Source organism: Oncorhynchus keta, chromosome 28 (genome assembly GCF_023373465.1).
Source record: "Oncorhynchus keta strain PuntledgeMale-10-30-2019 chromosome 28, Oket_V2, whole genome shotgun sequence".
In the NCBI taxonomy this organism is placed as follows: domain Eukaryota; kingdom Metazoa; phylum Chordata; class Actinopteri; order Salmoniformes; family Salmonidae; genus Oncorhynchus; species Oncorhynchus keta.
Window position 1 is genome coordinate 47,934,317 of NC_068448.1, and position 25,744 is coordinate 47,960,060.

General features: G+C 42.3%; 2 protein-coding genes across 3 annotated transcripts in view; one reads left to right on the forward strand and one right to left on the reverse strand.

Moving 5' to 3' along the window:
- Nucleotides 1-25,744, reverse strand: part of LOC118361512 (acyl-CoA dehydrogenase family member 11) — a 57,362-nt gene that overhangs the window by 15,985 nt on the left and 15,633 nt on the right. The window lies entirely within an intron of this gene.
- LOC118361515 (atypical chemokine receptor 4-like) lies at nt 1,507-9,233 on the forward strand. The gene is made up of 2 exons (XM_035741522.2): nt 1,507-1,618; nt 7,496-9,233. The coding sequence occupies exon 2, from the start codon at nt 7,523-7,525 to the stop codon at nt 8,642-8,644; it is 1,122 nt and encodes a 373-aa protein (XP_035597415.1). The 5' UTR covers nt 1,507-1,618; nt 7,496-7,522; the 3' UTR covers nt 8,645-9,233.

Genomic DNA, 25,744 nt, shown 5'->3' on the forward strand with positions numbered 1-25,744 from the left:
CACTAGGACCCACAATAGACACAACCAAGGCACAAAACTAGCCAGCATAACAACAGCAAGGAGCGACTTATTCAATGCGTTTAAATGCTGGGGCCCAATCAAAACAGCAATGCGATAGAGGCCGTTTTACCAGTATGATAGCCAGGAGAGAAGCACCTTGGAGGGGATGTAGTTTCCTGTATAGGCCTGCGGAAGCCGGCAGGGAGGCAAGCGCTACACTGAGCCGCGGGAGATAAAATAAATATCTATCCAAGTAGGCTGAAACCACGCGGAGATCAAGTTTAGCAGTAGCCCGAAAACATCCAAAGGCACAATGTCAAGTGGAAGGATGAAAACAGCAGTAGGCAGGTGTCTGCTCGGATAAGTAGGGTGCCCAGGTATATCAAATTCTTGTATGTCTCCTTAAAAAAAAAAAAAAAAAAAAAAAAAAAAAAAAAACTGTCCAATGTGTTCATAGCCAGACGAAACAAAGCTAAATGGAGCCAAAACAATCCACGAAAACCTTGTCAGCTAAAAACACTGATCAGAGAGAAAAAAAAGACTTGCTTGCCGCCATCTTGAAAAGATGCTTTGAAATGAGTTTGGAGTAGGGTGTAGCTGGGGTGGCGTGGGTTGTGGGTACACTCTGGAACGCAGAGATCCAGCAGAGTCCCTGGGGCGAGGTGAGGAGGTGACCAAAAGCTTGGCTTCCTGTTTACTGTCCTGCTCTAGTGACCGTACCCTGTCCCCCGGGGACGGACGTGGAGTCACAGACATATGGACACCAGATTATTACAGGATCACACAACTGCAGACCAAAAAAAATCAAATCAATTAAGTCCTGTGGACAAAAGTAGGCCCGAAGCAAGCACAATGTGATTCTATAGTGTGAACTGTGTTGTGTGGAGAGTATCACACACACAGAGAGAGGTGTACTGCACACAATAACAAAAATTCCCTTGTGCTGGAAAGATAAGAAAATACGTTTCACACTTTTATGCCCACACTAAATTGTCACTATGAACACACCTGGTCTTGGCCCAATCCTGAGGTTCTCCTTGTGTCTAGGTAAGCCTGTTGTTTGCCCAGGCGAAGACTGGGGTTTTGTTTTGTCGTGTGATGTGTATGTATGTGTCTGACAGACTAACATACGCTACATGACCAAAAGTTAATAAGACCAAGATGTGGCCATTTTATGAAGTTTATTGTTGTTTCATATGTCTCATATTTTCTATACATCCTGTGAAGAGAGGGGAGAGCAACAAGTCATTCACAAAGCTTAACTCTCCTGTAAATAATAGCCAATATTTTTAAACGCATAATCAAACAATTAATAAATGGCATATATTTAATCTGCAATTACCTAAAAAAATATACTTCAGCATGGGAGCCCCGCCAGCTGTGTGTGTGTGTGAGAGCTAAAGGCTCACACACACACACACACACACACACACACACAAACACACAAACAGCAGTGAAAGGTGCTCCCAGACTGCGGGTCATTGTAGGGAGGGGAGGTGGAGCATTGGATTTACAAACGGGCTGACAAAAACTATGAGGAACGCAGTACCATACCACTGGATGTCTCTCCTGGATTAATTACCACTGCCTCAACATCTCACACAGGAAGACACTGAGGGTAAGACTCAACCACCTCCTTTATTTACTTTACGTTTATTTACTTTATACACTAAGTTGAAAATGTATTATTTAAAAATAGTTACAAGTATTCCTCACTTACCTACTGTATATGATTCTAGTGAGGGCAGTAACATTTATAGAAAGACTATGACTAGGGTTGCAAAGCTACCGGTAGTTTACCAAAGTTACCGGAATCTTCTGAAATGGCAATTTATGTTAACTTTGGTCATTTATATTCAAATAACTTTAAAAAATATATATATATGTTTTATATACACTGAGTATTCAAAGGATTAAGGCTGACAAAGTGAATCCAGGTGAAAGCTATGATCCCTTATTGATGTCACTTGTTAAATCCACTTCAAATCAGTGTAGTTGAAGGGGAGGATTTTAAGCCTTGAGATATGGATGGTTCAAAAGAAAATAGCCTAATTAATTAATAAGGCATCTGCAACTCTGCAACTCTTCCAACTATTGTATTTTTTTCACAACTGCCACCAGGTTTTCCCCCAAAACATTTACAACAAAGACTTCAAGGGCATAAAAAAAAAAAGTGTCAACAAAAATATAACACCAATGGTTTTCACTAAGTTGATGGTTAATATTTAGGATAATGTTTTACAGCTTTGTCATTCTATTTGACATTTTTAAATAGTCGAATTTGATGTTTTATATATACTGTATATTACATGTGACAGGGCCAGTGATAATAACAATACCCAAAAAGGCCACTAGTTGTCATCTGATAAAATTCTATATATTCCTTGAAAGTTATCACTTTGAAATTTTCCAGTAATATACCCTCCCTTTGCAACCCTAGCTATGACTCATAAGTTCCTGAAGTTCAATTGTCTGAACAGTGATGGTTAGGACTATTAAAGTTCAAAGTTCTGTAGTGTGTTTATGATTGAACCTAACCTGACAATTCTCTGAAATGATGGCATATTCAGTCAGACAGAACATCGAAGCCAACAAATTAGTTTCAGCTGGTTTTCTTATAATTGATTTCTATTTTTAAAACACCTTTTGACACAAAATGCTCCTTGAGGTTTAATATCTCGTAGTTAATCAGAGATGGAATATTCATGTGTTTTTGGCCATACAGCTCAGACAGAGATCTCAACCGGTAGGAAAGAACAGCTGCGACAGCTGAATATTTGAGATATTTCGACATGAGAACAGACGTTCTTGTACAAACACTGGCAGCTCTACGGCTCATTTGCAACACGTTGATGGATAATGTAACAGACCTGGAAGCCATCCTAAATACCCATGTTTTTAAACTCAGGTGGCAAAGGAGACGATGCCTCACCTGTTTTGATGATCTGTTAGAGAGCACATGAATATTAAAACACATGTAATACTGTATCTAGCTAAATACTGCCCGGTGCAGTCAAACACGCACACACACACACCTACTCGTAGAAAAACTCTCCACTAGGGCTGTTACGGTGACCCTATTACCGCCAGTCACGATTCATAACCGCAGTCAAATTCCACTTGACAGTTTAGTCACGGTAACTAGACTTCGCCAAGCTCTGATGCTGCTGATGGTCAATAGTAGCCTACTAGTAGCCTGCTGACTGCCTGGTACTCAGCACTCTATTGTGCCGCTAATACACTCTGACATCAATGCAAATGTAATCGAAAATCTAATCAAACACTTCCCGAGAGCCCATGAGCTCGTGTTGCACACCATTTCTATAGGCTAGGCAATTGCGTCAGAAAACAGATGGCCTCTATTAAAAAGAGGAGGATCCCATTAGCTTTCTATAGGCTAGACCTACTGTATTCATTTCTCAGCTTTCCTAATATTAACCATATTGTTTTGCTCTACAGCAGGAGTACAGCCTGCCTGGCTAGCATGAAAATGAACCATGGGAAAAGTGTCCTCCATTTGCTATTTAAGTGCATAGATGACATGCATTTCTTTCCCCTGCCCCTGTTCCGAGACAGGTGCACGATAATGGTCCATTCTAAATCAAAACTAATTTCAGACATACAGTGTATATTATTTAGCATATATAAAGACAAGATTAAATTAAGAATAGTCTGATGGGTGATATTAGCCTATCACTTGTGAATGATATATTATCACTTGTGAATGATGTTCAGCGTGTGCAGTAAGACAAGAAACAGCGCATGCCTTTTTGTTGTTGTTGACTTTTTCAAATCATAGTCGCACAACTCATGTAGCCTAGCCTATACGTTTTGATAAGGTTTGTAATCACAACTTAAAGCGGCCAAATACCTTCTTAAAATGAAGCACATCAATCCGCTTTACAACTGCTGTAGAACCTAACTGGCATACATACAGTAGGCTGCGCGTGAGTTTCAAGTTTTGGGGATGATCATTTTTACCATAAAAAAAAGCACCTTTATAATAAAACATTACATGCATAATAGCATTCGTGGTCACATGAGAACAGTGTCTTCCCGCTAATTGATTGCATTTTGGAACATTCACGCTTATAGCAGTGTGCACACTGCTGCGCTTATAATACAAAGAAACAGCATCATAGTTGATCAACATGTTAGACTAAACGTTCTGATCTGTTGCATCAGCCTCATTGCGGGTGGTTGTATTCATTTGCGATCGATCACATCCCACAACTGTCCCAGAGTGTGTTTGGAATATTTATTTCTCGCACAGAAGGACAAGTTAGGTAAACCTTTGTACTATGGGGGAGAGTAGATTGACATAGGCTAGTGCGTTTGCTGTTCGTTAGGCCTACTCATCTTGTTGGCTGACGAAAAGTAAATGAAGACAGTTCTTCTAACATCATTAATATGCACCTCAGAATTCGATAAGAAGGATGCACACTCTTGCGTCCCCGATGGGTCTGTTTCACCTGTAGCTTACTTCGGAGCTGAGATGCATGTGAAAAGGACCCAATTAGGTGACAGGCATTGGCTGATAAGAATTGAGATCTCTGAGAGAGCCATGTGAGTGAGCGGTGCTTCGGAACACAGCCGGAAGAAGGGAATTATAGTTATTATATTCAGCCCAAGGGCACCAAAGGGCACTTTGGCCGCAAAAGGAATGGCTATTTAAGGGGCCATTACGGCCACACAAGGGGGATGCCGCTGTGAAATTCGAGGCCCGGTGAGAATATTATCAGGTCTTGTCAAATTGTGAATGAGAGACTGATGAAGTGTGTGCAGCCTGCGCAAGAAAAAAGGCCGAGCTCATGCCTTTCAAGGAACTTTATTTCAAACCATCATTAGAGTCACATCACGTAGCCTTAGAATGTATTAAAAATGTAAACGTATAGCCCAACGTTTGTATCACAACTAAAGTTGCAAAAATAACTCCTAAATTAAGCATATAGGAGGACCTTTTTCTTCGTTAACCACAACACAGAATAGCCACATTCGCACTCCCTCTGAAATTGTTTGGAGAAATACCCTTTATTTTATTCACCTATATTCAATTGTATTCTTCGTGCTATAAAATAATGCCACAGAATTCTATGCCAGTCTTGTCTGCTAAATGAATTAGTGTACAATAGCCCACAGCTACATGGCATAGCCAGATCAGGGCCTAACATAAGGACAATCTCAGAGTAGACTATTCTGTTCTTCATATCATGGTTCCTTAGACCTGTTTAAAATAAATAATGGGTTTATTTTGATGGTGTAGGCTATAGTCGTTATCATTTTTTTAAATGTAGATGTTCCAAAAGGTCTGCATCAGTGGCTTGAAGGCAATGCGTGGAAGCCAGGAGATGCTAAACGTGTTTATGTTAATTAACGGTAAATTACCGTGAGACCGGCAGTTATTTGCTTGACAATCGCCGACTGACAAAAAGTCATGACCGCCACAGCCCTACTCTCGGCCAGCGGAGTTTCATCCACACAAGTGTTCCTTTGTTAACAATAATATGTGAGAACAATCTGAAGTCAGATATTAACCCAAACAGAGATTCTGGTATGATTTGGTCCATTTCCAGGCAGAGTAAACACAATTAGAGTCAGTATGAATGAGGAACAGCAGCAGTCCTGATGGAGTTGTCCGTTTGGGCACATCCTCACACACTGTGATCTGTAAAAACACACACACACGACACAACACACGCTTCCCGCCTGACACAAATGCAGGCACTGTGTATGGATCTAATCCTCACAGCTCTGCTGTTAAACTATCTACAGATCTACATCTACAGTAGGGGAATGCAAACCCTTTGATAAGCCCCCCCCCCTCCCCTCTGGCTTCTACCAAAGTTGTGGGGAAATTTCCCAGACACAGATTAAGCCTTGTTCTGGACTAAACAGTAAGATTATTGGATAACCTCCATTTAAAAGTGTTATTTAGTCCAGGACTAGGCTTAATCTGAGAAACCACAAAGAGTGTTTAAAGATTAGTCTGATTTTTCTGGGATAGTCACCTTGTCCAGGGGAAAGGAATTTGACAGGGTAAGGAATTTTGTTGTTGTGTCGGGTGTACTAGTGTGCAAGTGACTCCAACTGACAGGTTTTGTGATGGAAATCAAGCTAGAGAGATTCCTAACAAGAGGGAGCTTAATGTTTGCACTCACGCAGGTATTTGCTCGCACACAAGCGCACAGGGAGTTTTTTTTAGGATAAAGATGAACGGAATAGAGCTAAGCACAGGCAAAATCCTACAGGAAAACCTGGTTCAGTCTCCTTTCCAACAGACACTCGGAAACAAATATACCTTTCAGCAGGACAATAATCTAAAACACAAGGCCAAATATACACTGGAGTTACTTATCAAGATGACATTGAATGCTCCTGGCCAAGTTACAGCTTTGACTTAAAATCGGCTTAAAAGTCTATGGCAAGACTTTAAAATGGCCATCTAGCAATGATCGACAACCAACTTGACAGAGCTGGGAGAACTTTTTAAAAGAATAAATGTGAAAATATTTTACAAACCAGGTGTGCAAAGCTGTTAGAGCCTTACTCAGAAATACTGGAAATGGAAATGCTGCAAAAGGTGATCCTAAACATGTATTGACTCAAGGGTGTGAATGCTTCATGTAAATGAGATATTCCATTTTGAATTCGGGCTCTAACAACAAAATGTTGAATAAGTGAAATGGTATGAATAGTCACCATGTCAAGGGGTAAGGAATTTTGTTGTGTTGGGCGTACTTGACAAGAAGGAGCTTATTGTTTACGCGCACGCAGGTATGCAGGTATGCGCACACACACACACACACACACACACACACACACACACACACACACACACACACACACACACACACACACACACACACACACACACACACACACACACACACACACACACACACACACACACCAATGGAGGCTGCTGAGGGGAGGACGGCTCATAAAAATGGCTGGAACTGAGCAAATGGAATGGCATCAAACACCTGGCTTCCATGATATTTGATACCATTCCACTCATTCCGCTCCAACCATTAACACGAGCCTGGCCTCCCCAATTAAGGTGCCACCAACCTCCTGTGACACACGCACACACACACACACTCCTCACCCTGTCAAGCATTGGCAACAAATTCTACCCAATATAAAAACCCCTACGGGTCAGAAAGAGGGACAAAAAGCAGTGAGGGGGAGGAAGGTTAACAAAAAATCTATAGTTGTCGACAACTTGGATCGTCATGTTATTGGCTGTAAGTGCATTACAAACTTTCAGATGGATGGCCATTCTCTAGTTCTCTACTAATATATGTTTTCAGATGAAATACACATTTCATATTATGTGATACATTCTGTCTAAAGTATGTGAATGATAATCATTTTAACCAGCAAGCCTTGTCTATAACAGAAAATAGTGATCTTGTCTCTTTTAAGTTAATACAATGCAGCAGTATAGACTAAACTGACTTGATGTCATTCCTAACATGTCATGTTCCTTTAGTCCCTTATATCTCAGAAAACAGAGAGGATGGAGGAAGAGGACTACGACTACGACAACTCCAGCTCCAACGACAGTGACTACTACGACGACTACCACTCGGTGTGCGACAAAGCGGAGGTGCGTTCTTTCGGCCGGCTCTTCCTGCCCGTAGTCTACGCCTTGGCTCTGGTGGTGGGCGTGGCAGGCAACGCTGTGGTTGTGGTGGTGTATACGTCGCCACGGCGACTGCGGACGCTGACAGACATGTGTATCCTGAATCTTGCCGTGGCCGATTTACTCCTTCTCCTCACGCTGCCCTTCTGGGCGGCCGACGCTGTGCACGGCTGGCGGATCGGAGTGGCTGCCTGCAAGTTCACCTCCTTCCTCTATGCCACCAACTTCAGCTGTGGCATGCTGCTGCTAACCTGCGTTAGCGTGGACCGCTACCGTGCACTGGTCCACAACGCTGGAGGCCGGGCCGCGAGTGGCCCGCGGGCCAGGAGACAGTGGATATTAGTGTGTGTCGTGGTGTGGGCCACGGCGGTTTGCCTGGGCCTGCCTGACATGCTGTTCTCCACGGTGAAGCACTCGTCTCATCGTCTAGTCTGCGCGGCCGTCTACCCCCTTAGCATGGCTCGGCCGACCAAGGCTGCCCTGGAGCTGCTGGAGGTGCTGCTGAGCTTCCTCCTGCCGTTCCTGGTCATGGGAGTGTCTTACTGTCGGGTGGGCCTGGCGCTGGTTAGGGTCGGAGCCAATGTGTGCAGGGACAGGAGGCGGCGGGCCCTGCGGGTGCTGCTGGCCGTGGCGGCGGTGTTCCTGCTTACCCAGCTGCCCTACAACCTGGTGAAGCTGTGGCGGACGCTGGATGTCATCTATGGCCTGGTGACCGACTGTGACCTCAGTAAGGGTCTGGACCGGGCTCTCCAGGTGACGGAGAGCCTGGCGGTCACACACTGCTGCTTCAACCCAATGCTCTACGCCTTCATAGGCTCCTCTTTCAGAGGACATGTCCTCAGGGTCGTCAAGCGCCTCGGGGGGAGGTGGTGCGGTGGTCACTACGGCAATGAGGAGAGGGCGTTGGAGATCTCGCTAAATACACACACCCCCGCCAGGCAAACACACTCACACTCTGTCTCGGAGGACGAGGACACCAGCACCTTCACCATCTAACATGTCTAAAAACTCTGAACTCTCATTATGGTGAGAGTGGCTCACTACGGATCGTGGTGACCGAGAGGGCAAATGCACAACACTTCTATTGACTTTTCTGAAAATACTTAAAAGGGGCAATCTGGGATTCAAAGGTCCAAAAATGAATGTACCAATCACAGATGTCCCCCCTTTTTTTTAAAGCAGATGCTCTATACCAGCATTTTGAAAAGCCGTTGCGATACATATATAACTGTTAAGTAACTTTGACATCAAGATAAATCTGTATTTGTCTACGTAAATAATATATTACATCTAGTCAATCTTTAGTATAGCAGAATCTTGAGTAAATAAAATAAAGTTGTTATTATGTGATCCCCCCCCCACTATTTCTCATATATGGAAACATCAAATAAATCTAAAAATGAGAAGGAACGGCTCCCTCAAGCTAAATCTCTCGTGTTATTACTCATCCTCCATTCAACCTCAAACAGCCATGGTGCCTGCAGATAGGAAGCATATGATTTCAATGTATTATGTGGCTTTGGGAGAGAAGAAAGCAGGCAGTCTGATTGCACAGCGGGTTGCCAGTGAGAAAAGACTGGAGAGATCCGCCAAATAAAGACAGAGAAGTTGACAGGGAGTGTGTGTGTGTGAGAGTGAGTGAGTGAGTGAGTGAGTGAGTGAGTGAGTGAGTGAGTGAGTGAGTGTGTGAGTGAGTGTGTGAGTGAGAGTAGGCGAGGTAGAGAGAGATCAAGAGAGAGTGAGGGTGAGGGAGAGATTGCTTCCATCCGGCCATCACACAGGCAGGAAGACCGTACACAAACAGCAGGCTTCTTCTTTAAGGGTTCAGTCTCCAAAAGGCACCCAAAAGTAGTGCACTATATAGAGGAATGGGTGCCATTTGGGACACATTACCCATAAGAGGATTCCACAGCATTTAAATTACCCTGCCTGTCCTCTCATGTTTCCCCCCATTTAAATAATCTGGGTTTAGAAGTGCAATAGAAGTTGTTGTTGAGTGCAATGCATCGAACAGGGGTGAACCATTTCAGTATGGCCATGTATCCTCTTCCTTAAGACTCTTCTTTAAAAGAGGACTTTTATATTAAACCCTTTGAAATCGATAAGGCACATCATATCACGTTTAACTCCAGCGGGCTCAAAAGCTCCTTTGACAAAATGGTGGATTTAATTTATTATTATTATTATTTTTTTAAAGCAAATGTATCCCATGAATAACAAAGTCGCCCCCCCCCAAAGCATAGTCAGATGCATTGTATGGTGTGGAGAGTTAATCAGTGTCTTACTGAAAACCTTTACACCACCACAGGAATGATTCAGAGGATCTTCTAAAAGCGGACAAACTCCTCAGAACCCGGAGCCACCAGAGATAGAGCTACAGTAATATCCTCAGTGTTTACCTCCTATTCTCTTACAGGATCTGTTAGTCAGACTGTTCTCTCTGCTACTGCACGGCAAGCGGTACCGGAGCGCCAAGTCTAGGACCAAACGGTTCCTTAACAGCTTCTACCCCCAAGCCATAAGACTGCTGAACAATTAATCAAATGGCTACCCAGACTATTCACACTTTTACTTTAGTTTATTTACTAAATATTTTTCTCAACTACATTTCTTAAGCTGGATTGTTGGTTAAGGGCTTGTAAGTAAGCATTTAAATGGTAAAGTCTACACCTGTTGTATTCAGCGCATGTGACAAATGAAAACGTGAATTGATATCCTGATAAACTCACACAGCAATCTCCTCAACTTTCTCCCAAAACACTGACAATGACTGATTTGGTGGTGCTTTTTTTGTTTGTAATAACTTATGCCATGTTAATATCATAGTGAGAATGACAAAATCTAAATTGGGGGCCCCCTGGAAGTCAGGGCCCATGGCACAGGCCCTGTGTTGGTATTCGGCCATGATTACTACACGTTTAGATGTCTAGACATGGCTAATTGAGTGACTGTTGGTGACTGTCACAGCAAGAGAAGAACTGCTGATGGGCAAACAAATTTCAAAATTGCACCGGTTGTATTCTCACAATAGTTGAAATTCTCACAAAAGTTGAAACCCAGACGGAGTTCCCCCATCAAAACAAAAAATGAATTGTTATTATAATTGTAATTTCATGTGCCACAAAGGCCTGGAACCGACCCCGCATGAGGGACTTCAACCTTAACGCTGGCTTAGAGACTAGATGATTTTTGGCCTGTCTGCAGACTCCCAGTGATCATGTCTTACAACAATTCCGAAGGTGCCTGTTCAACCGATAATCGATCCACTCTGAGGTAGTGTGTAAGCCTCATACTGATAACCAGCTCAGTACGATTTGGCTTGACTGACTAGTTAAAATGTGAGAGGTTCTCTGAAATGAAGATTGAAAAACATTTAAGGGTGTGTCAGGTCAGCAAGAGTGACATACTACTACACCCTAAACCACATGTGTCAAACACAAGGCCCACAGGGCCGAATCCCGCCAAAGACGCATTTCTATCCAGCCTGCGCAATGATTTGAGTTGTCAATTCATTTTGGTCCACTTCAATACCGCCAGCCATATGGGTCATTCTACAAAAATGTTGGCTTTCCTGTCCCGGCCTTATTCACCAGGAAAAACACTTAAAAGTGTGAGATAATGACACCCCAAAATGTTTATTTTTTATTTATTTTTATTTAATTGAAGTGTCTTATTATTAATCAAAACATATGTAAGACAGTTATTATTGCAAACAATTGTTTTTATATATTGTAGAGCACGGTCAGTACCATGAAATTAGCTTGTCCCTCAAGTCCTTAGTCATGGTTTAATGACATATTTTGACTTTCAAAATATACATCTTTCTCCCTCTTTAAATGTCATAATACAAAGTAATATAGTTATTTAGTGGACTACTTAAAAAAACTAAAATATCAAGTAAATATTACAAATAATTTACAAGTAATAGCTGTCCCTCAACTTCATGTCACCGGTGTTAAAATGTATAAAAACCACCACTTTGAAAAAATGCAACATCCTTGCCAAATTCTTCCTGGGACAAAGGTTTATTGGAGATGGGACTGTTTTGAAAAGCACATGGTGAGTGTGCACTTTCTCTTCATATGTTAACAATTTGATGATTAACTTGGTAATTTAATGCGAGGACTTAAGATGCGTCACTGGTGTTATACAGTTTTTAGTAAGGGGAAAGGAAATTGGATTAAAGTTATTGATAAAATTGCACGATTAAGTGATTTATTTACAATTTAAGAAGTGTGGTTTGAGCAAGTGGCCACCATCTTAGATATTAGTGTGTAACCCTAACCTGGCATCCAAGGAGCATGAATGAATCCTATGATTGCTGATTAGAGGTAGAAGTGATACTTAACCTGGTGTTCTTCAATGTGGCAGATAGTTTGGTCCTAAAGGGTTACTTCACTTGAATTATTTAACATACTATGAATAGCCAGTGTTTCTACCTCGGAACTGCAGCTCAATTTCTTTCTCACCCACACACTGGAGAGACTTGGGTCACTCTGATTTCACATATATATATATATATATATATATATAGCACCAAGGAGATAAGATTGCCATTTATGTAACACACAAATGCTTAGGTTATTTACAAAAAAAGTACATTTACAAAACAAACACTGCAATTTGACATACCAGGTATCAAGTAGAAATGGACATGATAATGTCAAATAAATTTGGTGCCCATTAATATTAAACTTACAGTATCATATCTCTGTTCATATATATTATGTTAATTAATAGCAAATAAATTTGGGGGAATTGGCCTAATCAAGACCAAATTAAATCTGTGTGACATGATACCCTTTGGATTGATCATTTTAGAACGTCAGTGTACTAGTTAGTACACAGTGCAGGTTTTAAATCATGACCAGAGGGACCACCTTAGTGCCAAATTATCCCTGGTAGATTTAATAACAGCATAATTCTGTGGTTCAATGTTTGACAAACTCATCCTTGTTGAGGGAGCGTGCCCCCCTCGACTCAACACTGAGAATTCCGAGGTGACTTAACCAGTCATCAACCATTGTTGTTTTAAAGATGAGAAACTTCTCTCGCAAGAAGCACTGCCGACTGGTGTAACAGCAGAAATCTTACAAAGTCAAAATAGCTCATGGAAGACCTCTTTTTAAGGTTCCAGAAACACAACAAAGTCAAGGAGAGTTGACAGTCTGTCCCTTCCACTTCTCTCTCTCCTATCAAGAAGCCTCATGTTTGAGGTCCTCCAAATCTGACTCAAAGGCCCGAGCAAAGGCAAACAGAGGCTACTCATTCAAGAATGTTGTACTCTTCGGGTTGAGAGACTGGACCCCTTGCATTATCTCACAATTCTTCTTTGAAAAACACCTCTGCAGCTCAGCTGTGAGACTGTCAAGAGCTTGTTCTTCCGATGGCATTGAGGAGTACACCACATCAGTCACTGGCTGGCTTTATCAATAAGTGCATTGAGGACGTCGTTCCCACAGTGACTGTATGTACAGTGGGGCAAAAAAGTATTTAGTCAGCCACCAATTGTGCAAGTTCTTCCACTTAAAAAGATGAGAGGCCTGTCATTTCCATCATAGGTACACTTCAACTATGACAGACAAAATGAGAGAAAAAAAAAATCCTGAAAATCACATTGTAGGATTTTTTATGAATTTATTTGCAAATTATGGTGGAAAATAAGTATTTGGTCAATAACAAAAGTTTCTCAATACTTTGTTATATACTCTTTGTTGGCAATGACAGAGGTCAAACGTTTTCCGTAAGTCTTCCCAAGGTTTTCACACACTGTTGCTGGTATTTTGGCCCATTCCTCCATGCAGATCTCCTCTAGAGCAGTGATGTTTTGGGGCTGTTGCTGGGCAACACTGACTTTCAACTCCCTCCAAATATTTTCTATGGGGTTGAGATCTGGAGACTGGCTAGACCACTCCAGGACCTTGAAATGCTTCTTACGAAGCCACTCCTTCGTTGCCCGGGCGGTGTGTTTGGGATCATTGTCATGCTGAAAGACCCAGCCACATTTCATCTTCAATGCCCTTGCTGATGGAAGGAGGTTTTCACTCAAAATCTCACGATACATGTCCCCATTCATTCTTTCCTTTACACGGATCAGTCGTCCTGGTCCCTTTGCAGAAAAACAGCCCCAAAGCATGATGTTTCCACCCCCATGCTTCACAGTAGGTATGGTGTTCTTTGGATGCAACTCACCATTCTTTGTCCTCCAAACACGACGAGTTTAGTTTTTACTAAAAAGTTATATTTTGGTTTCATCTGATCATATGACATTCTCCCAATCGTCTTCTGGATCATCCAAATGCTCTCTAGCAAACTTCAGACGGGCCTGGGCATGTACTGGCTTAAGCAGGGGGACACGTCTGGCACTGCAGAATTTGAGTCCCTGGCGACGTAGTGTGTTACTGATGGTAGCCTTTGTTACTTTTTTACCCAGCTCTCTGCAGGTCATTCACTAGGTCCCCCCGTGTGGTTGTGGGATTTTTGCTCAGCGTTCTTGTGATCATTTTGACCCCACGGGGTGAGATCTTGCATGGAGCCCCAGATCGAGGGAGATTATCAGTGGTCTTGTATGTCTTCCATTTCCTAATAATTGCTCCCACAGTTGATTTCTTTAAACCAAGCTGCTTACCTATTGCGGATTCAGTCTTCCTAGCCTGGTGCAGGTCTACAATTTTGTTTCTGGTGTCCTTTGACAGCTCTTTGGTCTTGGCCATAGTGGAGTTTGGAGTGTGACTGTTTGAAGTTGTGGACAGGTGTCTTTTATACTGATAACAAGTTCAAACAGGTGTCATTAATACAGGTAACGAGTGGAGGACAGAGGAGCCTCTTAAAGAAGTCTGAGAAATCTTGCTTGTTTGTAGGTGACCAAATACTTATTTTCCACCATAATTTTCCACCATAATTTGCAAATAAATTCATAAAAAATCCTACAATGTGATTTTCTGGATTTCTTTCTCATTTTGTCTGTCATAGTTGAAGTGTACCTATGATAAATTACAGGCCTCTCATCTTTTTAAGTGGGAGAACTTGCACTGACTAAATACTTTTTTGCCCCACTGTACATACCCCAACCAGAAGCCATGGATTACAGGCAACATTCGCACTGAGCAAAAGGCTAGAGCTGCCGCTTTCAAGGTGAGGAACTCTAACCTGGAAGCTTACAAGAAATCCTGCAATGCCCATCGATGAACCATCAAACAGGAAAAGCGTCAATACAGGGCTAAGATTGAATCATACTACACCGGCTCCGACACTCGTTTTATGTGGCAGGGCTTAGACTACAAAGGGAAGTACAGCTGCGAGCTGCCCAGTGACATGACAAGCTAAATCACTTCTATGCTCACTTCGAGGCAAGCAACACTGAGGCATACATGAGAACATCAGCTGTTCCAGATGACTGTGCGATCACGCTCTCTGTAGCCGACGTGAGTAAGACCTTTAAACAGGTCAACATACACAAGGCTGCGGGGCCAGACGGATAACCAGGACCTGTGCATGTGCTGACCAACTGGCAGGTGTCTTCACTGACATTTTCAACATGTCCCTGATTGAGTCCGTAATACCAACATGTTTCAAGCAGACCACCATAGTCCCTGTCCCCAAGAACATAAAGGCAACCTGCCTAAATGACTACAGACCCGTAGCACTCACGTCCATAGCCATGAAGTGCTTTGAAAGGTTGGTAATGGCTCACATAAACACCATTATCCCAGAAACCCTAGACCCACTCCAATTAGCAACACATCTGCCACACTCATCCTCAACACTGGAGCTCCACAAGGGTGCGTGCTCAGTCCCCTCCTGTACTCCCTGTTCACCCACGACTGCTTGGCCAGGCACGACTCCAACACCATCATTAAGTTGCAGACACAACAGTGGTAGGCCTGATCACCGACAATGACGAGACAGCCTATAGGGAGGAGGTCAGAAACTTGGCCCGGGTGGTGCCAGAATAACAACCTATCCCTCAACGTAACCAAGGACCGAGCACACCCCCATTCTCATCGACGGGGCTGTAGTGGAGCAGGTTGAGAGCTTCAAATTCCTTGGTGTCCATATTCCCCCGTTGGAGACTGAAAAGATTTGGCATGGGTCCTCAAATGCTCAAAACTTTCTACAGCTGCACCATCGAGAGCATCCTGACTGGTTGCATCACTGCCTCCGACCGCAAGGCACTACAGAGGGTAGTGCATATGGCCCAGTACATCACTGGGGCTAAGCTGCCTGCCATCCAGGACCTCTACACCAGGCGGTATCAGAGGAAGGCCCTAAAAATTGTCAAAGACCCCAGCCACCCCAGTCATAGACTGCTCTCTACTACCGCATGGCAAGCGGTACCGGAGTGCCAAGTCTAGGACAAAAAGGCTTCTCAACAGTTTTACCCCCAAGCCATAAGACTCCTGAACAGGAAATCAAATGGCTACCCGGACTATTTGCATTGTGTGCCCCCCAACACCTCTTTTACGCTGCTGCTACTACTCTGTTTTATCATATATGCATAGTCACTTTAACTATACATTCATGTACATACAACCTAAATTGGGCCGATCAACCTTTGCTCCCACACATTGGCTGACCGGGCTATCTGCATTGTGTCCCACCCACCACCCACCAACCCCTCTTTTACGCTACTGCTACTCTCCGTTCATCATATATGCATAGTCACTTTAACCATATCTACATGTACATACTACCTCAATCAGCCTGACTAACCGTCTGTATGTAGCCTTGCTACTTTTATAGCCTCACTACTGTATATAGCCTGTCTTTTTACTGTTTTATTTCTTTACTTACCCATTGTTCACCTAACACCTTTTTTGCACTATTGGTTAGAGCCTGTAGGTAAGCATTTCACTGTAAGGTCTACACATGTTGTATTCGGCGCACATGACAAATACTTTGATTTGATTTTACAGACAACAAATCTGTTTCATGAAAGACACATTTTTGTCAATAAGCTTTATCTTTTGGTCTAAATATTTGACCAATAACCCTCATTTTATTGAGCAAATTAAAATCAACCCTCTTAATAAATCTGAGATTATTTGTAATTGAAAAGATTAATAATAAATTGATCAAATTTGTTTGAAATAATCTTATGTTTGTCATTGGTGTTACATTGCGTCACTGATACTGCTGTACTGTTCTGGCATCAGATTTGCACAATTTAATTGTATATGGTTTTTGTATCTACATAACTGTAGCTACACTCATTAGTAAACATTTTAAGGATATGATCATTCAATTTGATGAATCAACCTCAATTATTTCTAATGTTACAAAAAAAGAATAGTATAAATGGAAAAATGTCAGACAATAAAACCTTACACATGCATGTTTAATGTAAATTATTACTTATCCAAACAATTTCTTAGTATTATCATTAACCCTTTGTCTTTAATTATAATCTCAGCAAAAAAAGAAACTTGCCTTTTTCAGGACCTTGTCTTTCAAGACAATTCGTAAAAATCCAAATAACTTCACAGATCTTCATTGTAAAGGGTTTAAACACTGTTTCCCATGCTTGTTCAACGAACCATTAACAATTCATGAACATGCACCTGTGGAACGGTCATTAAGACACTGCCAGCTTACAGATGGTAGGCAATTAAGGTCACAGTTATGAAAACTTAGGACACTAAAAGAGGCCTTTCTACTGACTCTGAAAAATATTTCCAGGGTCCCTGCTCATCTGCGTGAACGTGCTTTAGTCATGCTGCAAGGACGCATGAGGACTGTAGATGTGGCCAAGGCAATAAATTGAATGTCCGTACTGTGAGACGCCTAAGACAGCGCTTGGTAGACAGCTGATCGTCCTCGCAGTGACAGACCACGTGTAACAACACCTGCACAGGATCGGTATATCCGAACATCACACCTGCGGGACAGGTACAAGATGGCAGCAACAACTCCCCGAGTTACACCAGGAACGCACAATCCCTCCATCAGTGCTCAGACAATAGGCTGAGAGAGGCTGGACTGAGGACTTGTAGGCCTGTTATAAGGAAGGTCCTCACCAGACATCAATGGTAACAACTTCGCCTATGGGCACAAACCCACCGTCGCTGGACCAGACAGGACTGGCAGAAAGTGCTCTTTACTGACGAATCGCGGTTTTGTCTGCCCAGAGGTGATGGTCGGATTTGTGTTTATCGCCGAAGGAATGAGCGTTACACCGAGGCCTGCACTCTGGAGCCGGATTGATTTGGAGGGTCCGTCATGGTCTGGGGTGGTGTGTCACAGCATCATCGGACTGAGCTTGTTGTCATTGCAGGCAATCTGAACGCTGTGCGTTACAGGGAAGACATCCTCCTCCCTCACGTGGTACCCTTCCTGCAGGCTCATCCTGACATGACCCTCCAGCATGACAATGCCACCAGCCATACTGCTCGTTCTGTGCATGATTTCCTGCAAGACAGGAACATCAGTGTTCTGCCATGGCCAGCGAAGAGCCCGGATATCAATCCCACTGAGCACGTCTGGGACCTGTTGGATCGGAGGGTGAGGATAGGGCCATTCCCCCCAGAAATGTCCCAGAACATGCAGGTGCCTTGGTGGAAGAGTGTGGTAACATCTCACAGCAAGAACTGGCAAATCTGGTGCAGTCCATGAGGAGGAGATGCACTGCAGTACTTAATGCAGCTGGTGGCCACACCAGATACTGACTGTTACTTTGGATTTTGACCCCCCCTTTGTTCAGGGACACATTATTTCATTTCTGTTAGTCACATGTCTGTGGAACTTGTTCAGTTTATGTCTACGTTGTTCAATCTTGTTGTGTTCATACAAATATTTACACATGTTAAGTTTGCTGTAAATAAACGCAGTTGACAGTGAGAGGACTTTGTTTTTGAGTGTATATGCAAATTAAGACTGAAATTACATTCTAGCCTGAATTGTCATCTAAAATATAATATAGGTAACACCAGTGACAATGGCACCACAATCATTTTTTAAATGTAATATTGTTAAAAAAATATGCTAAGCTGTCCATTTATGTTGATTTATAATGTTAAGAGGTTAACTTTTCTCACTATAAATGTAGACTTTATTTTATTTTAAATAATTACAATTTGTAAAAGTTGGCTGTTCTCAAAACCCACCATTTTCATATGCTGCATTACAAGTCACAGAAAGCACTGCCAAAGTGCTGCATGCCAAACGGCAGTGCATTGCCACACACACACACACACACACACACACACGCACACGCACACGCACACACACACACGCACACACGCACACGCACGCACACGCACCAGACAGTGCGCGCTGTATCGTATCATATCATCACTAATGGCACTGACCAAATCTTCTACCAGCCCGAAAGTTTAAAGGTGTTGTGGGCTCAACTGTAGCCTACGAAGAGTTCAAATGTTCAGTCTGGTAGAATTTCAGTCTGGTAGAAAATTCGGTCAGTGCCATTGTCCATGCTAAGTTTCGGGTTCCAATGGGGCATGACTGTAGCCTAAAGAAAATGTAATATTAGTTGTCAAAAAATGATGAAGTATTCACACGCAGGGTACAGTATACCTTACTACAAAAGGACAATAGGACACACAAGCGAGTATAAATGCGACAAGTTTTTTTTCTTCTTCTGAAATTACAGCCAATTTGCTCTGCTTTCGTGTGTTCCGTTTACAGCGTGCAGTGGAGGGAAAGTGTACAATATGGCCAGAATGCTGATTGAGTTTGACACCTCTGCCCTAAACCATCAAGTGTGGTTAGTGTGTAGGTAAACAAGCAGACGTTATCTATACTGTATCTATCTATACATACATATACTGTATCTATCTATACATATATCTAGACATATCTATACTGTATCTACCTATTCATATTTACACTGTACATTATTCACTAAGATCAACCTCTCCTTTTCAGACCAACCTGTCTTTCTTCATCCATCACTTTATCCTTCGTTATTCTACTTTGCTCCCTACTGTCACGTCTCTACTCTATCCATCTCATGAAAAGGCCTACAAGTACAATACAAGCCAGGATAACAAGCAAAACCAATCAGGCTCATCAGTGGCATTAAAGTATCATTTTCTAAGCTGAGCTAAATTGTCATTTCCCAAGAGGTTTAACCGAAGAGCTTAACCAATTCCACATCCTCTGATAGTGAGCCAGAGGAAAACGACCAAACAGCCATTCTACTGTACACCACATAGTGATCATTCATAATATCCCATCATAGGACCCATGTTTCAATGAACAGAGAGTCAGCCTAGGTATGAGCAGATATCAACTAGTCTTGCATGGAGTCGAGGAGTCCAGATGGTTGACATCTGGGTCTGCTTGTAATGCCGGGGTCACTATGGCCTCCAGATAAGAGGCTCACCATGGGTCTGAGAGTCATTGGAGTAAATTACCACACTCCTGGAAGTGTGTTACAGCTAAAACTACATCACCACACACACACACACACAGTAAAGGGCTGTAGTCGTCACGGTCACACAGCTCTGAAATGTACCCCAAAGCGACTCATTTTAAAGAGAAGGAAAAAGGAGATCAAGGGTAGAATAGAAGAAAAAAAAAGTGCAGCAAAAAAAAAATATATATATATATATATATATACAGTATATGAGTCCAGATTCCTCCGTAAAGAGAGGGTAGATTTACATGAGTCCAGGGTCAAATCAGGTAATTTCTAGTGGCACTGTTGCAGTCATGATAGAGAAGACAAACCACAACTATCCCATTTGGGAACAATGTCGATTACTCAAATCAAACGCAGCATGGAAACAAGCTGTTTTTCTCGTTAAACATCTCCTATGGATATAAGTGGGAGAAAGCATAAATGCTGGAGTTATCTATATATAAGTTGTAGGCCTATATCTGGACATTATTACGATGCAAATAGAATTTTGAATCCTATAAGAAGAAGTGGTGACAAACTCTATAGACACTGAATGTACAAAACATTAGGAACACCTTAATTGAGTTGCACACCCATTTGACCTTAGAACAACCTCAATTTGTCAGGGCATGGATTCTACAGTGTCTTTGCGTTCCACAGGGATGCTGGTTCTATGTTGACTCTAATGCTTCCCACAGTTGTGTGGATGTCCTTTGTGTGGTGGTAGGCCATCATTGAAAATAAGAATTTGTTCTTAATTGACCTGTTTAGTTACATAAAGGTTAAATAAAATTAAAAAAAATGCTAAAATACTCATTTTAAAAAGGACCTTAAATATTTTGTCTTGTCCATTGATCCTCTGAATGTCACACATACACAATCCAGGCCTCAATGGTCTCAAGGCTTAAAAATCATTTTTGTATTTGTCTCCTTCTTCTACACTGATTTGAAGTTGATTTAACAGGTGACGTCAATGAGGGATCAGCTTTTACCTGGTCAGTCGATGTGATGAACGAGCAGGTGTCCCTAATATTTTGTCCACTCAATATACGCTCCCAATAATTTAAGGGGTAAGGATACAGTGATGGCGAAAATAGTGTTACGTAGGACATCAGTTACTTCATTTACTGGGACAGCGTCATCCCCAAACAAGGCGGAACTGAGGAGGTTTGTAAAGGCCAGAATACAAAATGAGAGTAACCTCCCTTACATGCTGACCAGATCGGACACGTCGGGTGCGCGAGCGTCGCAAAATACATTTAGAAATCCATGTTATTCAATTATTGCGCGCGTCTGCGACGCCAAGGGCTAAAATAGAACTCATTCCTATTTCTGACGCAGATCGCGCTGCAAGTCCTGGCTCTCCCATCTCCTCATTGGTTTATAGAAGCAGGTACCCACGTGCCATCTCCTCATTGGTTATATCCACGTGAGTGACTTAAAGACAAACTTTGTTGCCAGTTGTCGTGGAAATACAATGAAAGTTTAGATGGATCGCCATATAAATTCAAAGATGAAAAGGCCTGGAAGGAGGAGAGATGACTAGAAACGATTCGGTTGGCCGTTTTATGTGTGGATTAATTGTCGGAGTAGAGGTCCTTGTGCATTTCAGGTAAAATAACTCAATGTTTATATCCCAGGACAAATTAGCTAGCAACAGCAAGCTAGATAAATAGGACAAATTAACGTTAGCTAGCAGGTGCAAGCTAACTAGCTAAATTGCCATACATGTTTAATGCTTTTCGACCTGTCCCCAAATGAATGTTATTGGTTCAGAGTTTTGTTTTGATATTTTAGCCTGCGCACGCATCCTTAACATCAGGTGGAAACGCCGGCAAGAAAGAGGCAGGATGTCACTTATACTCCCTCTCCGGCCTCAAGGTCATCACGCTGCTAATTAGCCCGCACACCTGTCACCATCGTCAAGCGCACCAGCGCCTCATGACACTCACCGGGACTCCATCACCTCCTTGATTATCTTCCCTAAATCTGTCACTCCCCTTGGTTATTTCCTCAGGTGTTATTGACTCTGTTTCATGTTGGTGAGTGTTTCAAGTTTGTCTTGTTTATTTATTTATTTAAAAAAACGCTCACTCCCTGTACTTACTTCCCAACTCCCAGCGCAGTTGTTACACAGGAGAGCGAGCTTCCTGGTGAGACTAAAGCAAAGGGGAAACCAGCCACTACTTCCCGCCATTCTATTGGTCAAAAGGAAAGTCCGTTGATAATAAGATGGATGACCTCATATCCTGGATTTGCTATCAACAGGGCTCTCATAAATTCTAAATTCCTTATTTTTCTGAAACATGGCTTTCAGACAAGATACTCAACATGGCTATCCAATTCGACTGATTCTCCATTCACCGAGTGGACAGGACATTGGATTCAGGGAAATCCAGATGGGGAGGGGTGTATGTATATATATCTTCATCAACACCAAATGGTGTGCAGACGCTAGCGCAGTGGAAGTCTCAACCTATTGTTCACCCGTCTTGGAATATCTGATGATCAAATGCTGACCCTTCTACCACCCAAGGGAGTTGTCATCTGTTATTCTGACTGCTGTATATATTCCGCCTCAGGACAACAACAACAAACTGTACAAGGCTATAAACAACCCAGGAGAACAAGTACCCGGAGGCTGCTTTTCTTGTTGCCGGTGATTTAAATTCCCGAGCCACTAAGACACGTAATGCCCAACTTCTATCAACACATCTCTTTCGCCACTAAGGATGATAAAGACCACTGTTACTCAACCCACAAGCAAGCATACAAAGCCCCCCCCCCGCTTCCTGTTCAGAAACAAAATCTCAAACAGGAAGTACCAGTGGCACGTTCCGTTAAAAGAAATGTCTATCGAGGCGGACGCTTTGCCGCAGAACTGCTCTGCTAGCGTTGACTGGAATATGTTCCGGGAATCCGCTGATAGCGTCGGCGAGATTACCACCTCCGTCACCGGCTTCATCAGGAAATGCATCGCTCTCAGAGCTCACAGGGCTGTCGCAGGCAACCTGTGGCTACGGCTGAGGACATGAACAAGTCCCGCTATGATGTCAGCAGGGGCATCAAAAGGACAATAGTGGAACAAGGTGGAATCCCATGTGGCAGGGCCTATAGTACATTGCAGAGTACAAAGGAAGACATGAAGACAACGATGCCTCTCTACAAAACAAACTCAAATGCCTTTTATGCACACTTCGGGGAAAACACGGAGGTTGTTAAATGGGTCAACACTCCTAAGGCCACAGGGCCAGATGGTCTTCCTGGGGTTTGTCTTCATAGCATGTAATAGTGATCTTGAAAATGATCTACCCATTTCCAAGCTCCCTTGCCTTGCGAAAATACTAGAATCATTGGTCAACAAATAGCTGTTATTTTCAATCTGTAAATGTTATTCGTAATGTTAATCTGGATTCAGACCTAAACACCACTACGGCTACCATGCTAGTTGTAAATGAAATTACAAATACCTTAGATCAGTGGTTCCCAAACTTTTTATAGTCCCGTACCCCTTCAAACATTCAACCTCCAGCTGCCTACCCCCTCTAGCACCAGGGTCAGCGCACTCGGTTGTTTTTTGCCATCATTGTGAGCCTGCCACACACACACACACACACACACACACACACACTGTACGATACATTGATTAAACATAAAAATGACTGTGAGTTTTTGTCACAACCAGGGCACAAATAATAATATATTAATAATCAATCATTTTGCTCTTTATTTAACCATCTCATATATAAAACCTTATTTGTTCATAAAAAAAATGGTGAATAACTCACCACAGGTTAATGAGAAGGGTGTGCTTGAAAGGATGCACATAACTCTGCAATGTTGGGTTGTATTGGAGAGAGTCTGTCTTAAATAATTTCCCACACACAGTCTGCCTGTATTTATTTTTCATGCTAGTAAGGGCAGAGAATCCACCCTCACATAGGTATGTGGTTGCAAAGGGCATCAGTGTCTTAACAGGATACTCTGAGCGTCGCCCAATCCAGAAATCTGGCAGTTGCTTCTGATTAAATTAAATTGATCATAGTTGACATTGTCCGTAAACTTGTTCATTTGCACACAAAAAATAATACATTGATGGAAAGACCTGTGTGTTTTCCTTGTTAATGCAGACAGAGAAGAGCTCCAACTTCTTAATCATATATTCAATGTGCAGGACAAAATTGAGGCTAGTTGCAGAGAGAGTCCATGTAATCCTAGATTCAGATCATTCAGGCGAGAAAAAACACCACCCAGAGAGGCCAGTCGTGTGAGAAACTCGTCATCATGCAAGCGGTCAGACAAGTGAAAATGGTCAGTGAAAAACTTTAAGCTCATCTCTCAATTTAAAAAAATACACGAGAGTTCAGGGGCCTCGCTTTAACAAAGTTAACCATTTTCACTGTAGTGTCCAAAACGTCTTTCAAGCAGTCAGGCATTCCCTTGGCAGCAAGAGCCTCTCGGTGGATGCTGCAGTGTACCCAAGTGGCGTCGGGAGCAACTGCTTGCGCGCACATTACCACTCCACTATGTCTCCCTGTCATGGCTTTTGTGCCATCAGTATAGATACCAGCATGAGCAGCAGCTACTTTTGTCTACATACAGACCATTAGTGGAATTCCCGCGAGAGAGTAACGGTTAATGTGATTGGATGTTAATTATTTGAGCATACCTGTATATGACATTGTGTTGTTATTTCGCTGAACACTAGATGGCTAAATGTTATTTTTGGCAGTGAAACGAAGCCACTCAGGCGAGGGAAAAAAAAAACAAATGTATAGCCCCGTTGGAAAATAGAAATAGACTGTCTGAAAATGTGAAGATCATTGAATCACATTTTTATTTGGCGTACCCCCGATGGCATTGCGCGTACCCCAGTTTGGGAATACCTGCCTTGAATGATAGAAATAATTGTGCTGCCATATTTGTAGACTGATGGTTTCATAATTATCTCAATGACGGAACTCAGGCCATCAAGGTAGATGGGTTCAAATCTGAGTTCCTTGAAATACATAAAGTGGTGCCCCAAGATACGATACTCGGCCCACTACTGTTTACAATTGATATAAATAACAATGTTAACAATGTAATGTTATTAGATCTAAAGTTAGTGTTAAGTGCAAACAAAACAAAACGCATGCCTTTTTTCTAGGTCCCATTACCCAGATTTACATTACATTTCTAATGACTACTTACAACAGTACACAAATGGAGAGAGTTCCTTCCTACAAATATCTTTGTATCTGGCTTGATGACAAACTGTCTTTTAAAAAACATGTCACTGAGCTGGTGAAGAAGTTGAAGTTCAAGGTTGGTATCTTTTACGGAACCAAAGCATGTCTGACTTTTGTTAATAGGAAGGAAATTGTCCAGGCCACTTTTATGTCTATTATAGATTATGGGGATATTATCTATATGCATGCTACATCATCTACACTTAAACCACTAGATACTGTTTTCCATTGTGTCCTTCGGTTGATTACTGGTGATGGTTATAGAACTCACCATTGTGATTTGTATCAAAAAGTGGGTTGGGCCTCTTTGTATGTAAGGAGAGAGCAGCATTTTATTGTGTTTATCTACAAAGCACTCATGCAGAAACGTTCTATGTATCCATCATCATTAATTCAATTTAGACTTGACAAATGACCAAAGCCGGTCTCAGGCTTGGAGAACACTGGAGGCCCCTTCAGTCTCCACAGTTGAGTAAAGTTGATTTTAGTTTTTTTTTTTTTGTG

Excerpts from the sequence above, each read along its gene's own strand:
- LOC118361515 (XM_035741522.2), top strand. The coding sequence starts at position 7,523 with ATGGAGGAAGAGGACTACGACTACGACAACTCCAGCTCCAACGACAGT.